Genomic DNA, 5655 nt, shown 5'->3' with positions numbered 1-5655 from the left:
GGAACTTCATCAAATCCTGGTGAGAACTGGCTGGAAAGATTAATTCACTCCTACAGAATGACTGGCTAGAGGTTTTAAAAAATAAATCTCTTCCCAGGTGGCTGTGAGGCAATCAAATTTCCAAGAAATTCCTAGTAAATTGCCTCCAGGATTTTTTTTTTTTTTACAGTTTTTTGAGAGGGAGTTTCGCTCTTGTTTCCCAGGCTGGAGTGTAATGGTGTGATCTCGGCTCACCACAAACTCTGCCTAGTATGTTCAAGTGATTCTCCTGCCTCAGCCTCCCAAGTAGCTGGGATTATAGGCATGCCCCACCACACCCAACTAACTTTGTATGTTTAGTAGAGACAGGGTTTCTCCAAGTTGGTCAGGCTGGTTTCAAACTCCCAACCTCAGGTCATCTGCCCACCTCAGCTTCCCAAAGCACTGAGATTACAGGCATGAGCCACCACACCGGGTCCAGCCTGAGAGGTTTTACAGTAGGAGCCTTAGGTCCGGTACACGGTCTGAGGGCTATCAGGGATGTCCCATTCCTGAGAGGAGGAAGTGTCTGATATGTCCAAAGTCTTCCTTGGACAATGACTATCCTCTTGACTGAAGGTCAGTGGTACGTATACTCAGGCACACAAAGATAGACAAGTGCCACAGGTACACACACACACACACTTACAATCCATAGGCCATCAAACTTCAAGCTCCTCTCTGGATTCTGCGGATTGTTGTATAGTTCTTCTATTTCTCTCTTCCACCACTTGGCAGTTGAATTACGGAAAAAGTCTGGGAAGGCCACATAAGCTCGATATAGCTGTAAAATATAAATATAATTTGTATGTCCCACACAAATATGTAAGACAGCAAACAGACACTTACTGAGAATGCAACTCACACAGATACTTGAACTGCATGGTGACAGATGGCCTGAATGGGGCCTAAATAATGTTATTAACTAATTAGAGAAACGTAGAATGAGAAGAGAAATTAGTGCAATTTGCACACTTCCCCAGCATTTGGAAAATATTCAAAAACTGTTCTCTTCATATACACATGGTTGATGACAATCAATGACCTGAACTAATGACCTCATGCATTCGACGCCCAACCCTCAACGTCAGTCCTGCCATTTCCTAAGCACTCCTCAAACACAAAGCCAGGGAGAGACTGCAGACATCAGATGCGTGGTAATAGGTTAGGAAGAAACACCCAGGGAGTCCCTCCTATATCATTCCCACTGAGACAGGGAGGAAAGAATAAGATTACATTTCAGGATATTCAACCAGTACGCCTCAGTGTTTTCTACAATTTCAGAATCACAGGACAACTACAGCTGTTGGAGCATAAATTGAGAGGACTTAAAGAGAATGCATCGACTTCCCCTTATTTCCCTCTTCCCTCAAATAATAAAAGCAGTGTCTTCACTTATCTGAAAGACAGATTCAAGATACAAGTTTTTTAACTACATTGTAGATTTTTGAGAGTAGGAAGTTTGTTTTATATTCTTCTGAGTGATATTTATATTGCCCACAATGTTCAGCTTAGAACCTGCATAAAATACTCAGTGTTTAGTAGTGGGTTCACACCACTTAGAAGCAGCAAATAAATATCCACACATTTTAATATACTCATATTGTTTGTTATGGAACATTACGGTCCTTTGTATGTCTCAGTAAATAGTCTCCTCTATGCTAATCACACCACTGTAAGAGTTAAAGAGCTAAAGAATGTTTGTGAGGAGGGTGGGGGAGGCAACAGAAAGAGGACTTGGTCTAGGGGAACTCCAGTTCTCATACACCACAGATAAAAGGCAGGTAGGAATCCAGATGTCTAGATAAAGGGCAAAAGAAGGAACACAAGAAAACAGGAACAGATCAGCCTCTATGGGTCTGGCTGTCAAGGATGTGAGAAGACAGCGGCTCACATCACGCAGAATCTTGAGAGAAGTGGGCTTGCCAGGGATGCCTTTTGTGAGGAAATGGAGGCAGAAACCAGGAAACCCAATAAAGAGAACTTTTCACCAGAAACAGAGAGCTCCAGATCAGGCAGGGTTAGAAACAATGGGATGGGTGGGGGATGGAGAATTAGAATAAAGAGAGTATCAGCCACATCTGAGTCAGAATTGTATCGCATATGGGGTACACGTGGGGAAACTGGCCAGCCATGACATATGAACTTCCCTAAGGACTGCTCGGACGACCCCTTTCAACTTCATAAAAATGTTCTGCCGTTCTCCACGGTGCTGGCTTTGCCTGCCCATATTCAAGTCTTGCCTTGTGGCTTCTGCCTTTACTTTCTCCAGTCTTCAAACAGTGATGTACCCACCCACGCACTGGGCCTCAGGATCACCTAGCAGTCTTTTTGTAGCGCATCATATGCTACAAAACGCAATTCATAGATCCCATCACAGACTTATTGAATCAAATCACTGGAGCTTTGGACTCAGAAATCTGCTTTTCATAGGCTTCTTGACTGTTTTATGCTCAGCGAAGCCAGGCCTGTACATCAGGGGCTTCATCCTCACCAGCCTCGTCAAGTGGGTCTCACTGTTAATAATATAAATATTAGATTGGTGCAAAGGTAATTGCGGTTTTGGAATTAAAAGTAATGGGAAATATGACCTGTGCACCAACCTAACAATTACAATTATTCTATCTACCAACAATCTCTTATGAGCTACCTAAAAGATTACGTGAATCCCCTAATGAATGTTTCTTATCAGAAACCCAACTGGCATTTGAGGCATAAGATTTTTTGTGGAGAATTCCCTGCAATCAGAGCTACTGGCATCCCTGCCTACTGCCCATTAAATGCCACCTGGTGTCCCTGTGATAACCAACACTGCCCTCAGATTTCCAAATGGCCTCAGGGTGGCAGTGTTGCCCCTACTGGCTGCTGAACTGTGGGGCTCATAATGTAGTACCTGACTACTTGATAAAAGACAAGAGGCCAATGACCCAGAACTTCTCTGGCTGGGCAGGTTCCTGTGTCCATGTGGGCTGCTTGGACCCCTCAGCTTCAAGTTATTCACTGTGAGAAGTAACAAGAGGACAGGAAGCTAGGTCTTCTCCTTTGAATACTTACCTGACAGATGATAGATAAATAGACAGATACAGAGTGGATACAGTAGGTAAATGGATAGATACGATAGATAGATACATAGATAGATAGATAGATAGATAGATAGATAGATAGATAGATAGATAGATAGATAGAGAGCTAGATAGACAGAGAGACAGATATACATAGATAGATACTTGTGCAGTACTACATAAAAGGAAAACAGCCTTGAACTGAGTCTGACTCATTCTTGTCAATCTTCAAAACCTGCCCCAGCTTCTGTTTTGTTTGTACTGTTTTACTGAATTTACCGACAGAAAATAAAGACATGGAGTCCAATATTCAAGCAACCTGGTCCCAAGCGTGTCTCATTTTACATTGAAAAGAGCAACAGCTGCCAACTGGCTCTGGAATCCCGGAAGTCAGAGACTGACAACAGAGAAGTAGGCATCACAGGCTTGCAGTACCTTCTGCTCTCACTACCCTGTTGGAGCTGTCCGAGGTCCCAGCCTAGGGTCCAGATTTTGGGGTTGTATCTAATATATGTCTTTCCCTCTAGGACTCACCACTTGCCCTGAAAACCAGTTTATCTGGATAAGGCATGAATTTTTGGCCTAACTCCTGCTAGTCACGTTCCTGGTGATGAGTGTTTCTCTTGCACCTCTCTCCGTGGCTACAATCTTTCATCATGTAGAAAGAACCCCAAAAAGAGGTCTTCACCCCTGGGCTTCTGAGTGGCTGTTAACTGAATTTACAACTGCTGAGATTTGTTCCCACAATATGGATATTTCTCTGATTAATGCTTGATCCTGAGAGAGTATCTAGACTCCACAACATATACCACATTGCTGACAGCACAGGACAGTTCCTTTGTCCCTTTAATTCCTGGCAGATGTGCTAGAAAAGAGGCCTTTTCTTTGTCTCCTCAGCTCTCCTGTGGGGGTCACATAGGCTACACATGCCCTGCTACAATTCCTGCCCAGAAAGAATAACCATTATTGAGGAACAGCTCAAGAGGCAGGGCAAGGTACTTGCTCTCCAGGAAGTCCTTGGCCCCACCCCGAGAATCCTGCCTGTGGGTACTGTCACAAAAATTGATAGTTAAGCTCAAAGGCTGCCTCAGTTCAGGAGACACACATCTTGGCCAGAGGATGGGGCTGTAGGCTTCCTAGCCCTGTAAGGAGCCATGTATTCATTCAAGCGAGAAATACTTAGTGAATCTGGAAAAAAATTCAGGTCCAGAAGCATGGGCCACCTGGATCCATTATAAGCAACAAACCGTCCACAGGAGAGAGCAGGTTTTACAATAAGGTTGGAAACTGAGAGGTAAAAGCAAAGGTGAGAAACGCAAGGAAGGATTGGGCTCAGAGGAGGACTTATAAGTGTGAAGATGGAGAACCTGTTCATGGGGAAAAAAAAGAAAAATATACAAAGAAAAAGACCTAGTCAGTCTTCCAGGATTGAAGACTGTTAGAAAGGGAAAACCATGGCAACAACAGTAAGTATGCCAGTCCAGGGAGAAGATAGCACTTCTAGGAGGTATCGCCCAGTGGAAATTTCCTGGGCCTTTGGAATCTGATAGCCTTGGAATTGAAATCACCACTTTGTCATGTAAAACTGGAGAAAAGTAATTTAAGCTCTCCGGTCTTGAATCCCAAGGATAATAATACATATCTACATCCCAGTGGACAGTAAAGTATTACTCCATATGAGGTAATGGGCACAGACTGATACCCAAGACACATGACCTAAGTCTTTGTCCCTTGTCATGTCTATGTCCACGGTACAGGCATGTCCAGAATCCCAGGAACGGCTGCCCCTGCCTAGAAACACTGATGCAACCCAAATTGACAAAGACCCTTTTACCTCCACTTGGCTGTCCCAGTCTAGAGATTCATTCACTACAATACCAGGAAAATCGGGCCAGACCTATGGAGAGAAACACGCTAAGTAGCCTTGCACGAGAGAGTTTCCCCTACATAGGATTTCCAAAGAAATTGTTGTATAAACCATGTTCTAGGAGCAATGATACTTTGACTATCATGTAGGATTGACATAAAAGAAAAGTGAATGCCATAACATGTTACATTACTTTAAAACTCATTAATTGTATCAACAAATATTGTTTGAGAAAAGGAGAGCTTCAGACCTTGGGTCAAAATAGAAAACGCCAAAAATAACATACACAGGCGTGTGACCCACTAACCGTGACCCACCCGCAGGCTAGGGACTAGTGGATCATCCCTTAGGATTATACCTTTCCCCAGACAATGTCTCCATCATTTGGGTATTTGATGAAGATGTCATCCTCCAAGCCCCGAGTGAAGGCAGGATAGGGCTGTGTCTCATTGCCGGAAATGGCTGGATCCTGAAATCAAAGCATAAGTCAGCTGGGAAAGCCAAAGTCAGAGAATAAGGAGAAACAGAATAAAGGAAAACTCCTCCAGGGTGAACTCGCTGGCTTCTACCTGAACTGTAGACTTTCTGTGAGTCCTGGGAAATACAGAATTCTTACTGCACTTCAATTTATCTACTTGCAACATGGAAATAAAGTATAACTCTTTCTCCACCAAAGCCCATACCTGCTCCCAAACTGACCACACACAT

General features: G+C 43.6%; 1 protein-coding gene across 1 annotated transcript in view; it reads right to left on the bottom strand.

Annotated features, from left to right (window-relative positions):
• Nucleotides 1-5655, bottom strand: part of LOC105533558 (maltase-glucoamylase, intestinal-like) — a 73428-nt gene that overhangs the window by 62860 nt on the left and 4913 nt on the right. The window contains exons 5-7 of the mRNA XM_011972031.1: nt 5306-5416; nt 4915-4977; nt 668-802 (exon numbers count right to left, since the gene is read on the bottom strand). Coding sequence (XP_011827421.1) covers nt 668-802; nt 4915-4977; nt 5306-5416 — 309 coding nt within the window. The remainder of the gene's footprint in view (nt 1-667; nt 803-4914; nt 4978-5305; nt 5417-5655) is intronic.

This window comes from Mandrillus leucophaeus, unplaced genomic scaffold (assembly GCF_000951045.1).
Source record: "Mandrillus leucophaeus isolate KB7577 unplaced genomic scaffold, Mleu.le_1.0 Scaffold1260, whole genome shotgun sequence".
Classification (NCBI taxonomy): domain Eukaryota; kingdom Metazoa; phylum Chordata; class Mammalia; order Primates; family Cercopithecidae; genus Mandrillus; species Mandrillus leucophaeus.
Note: the sequence above shows the minus strand (reverse complement) of the source record. Positions and strands in the feature narration are given on the sequence as shown.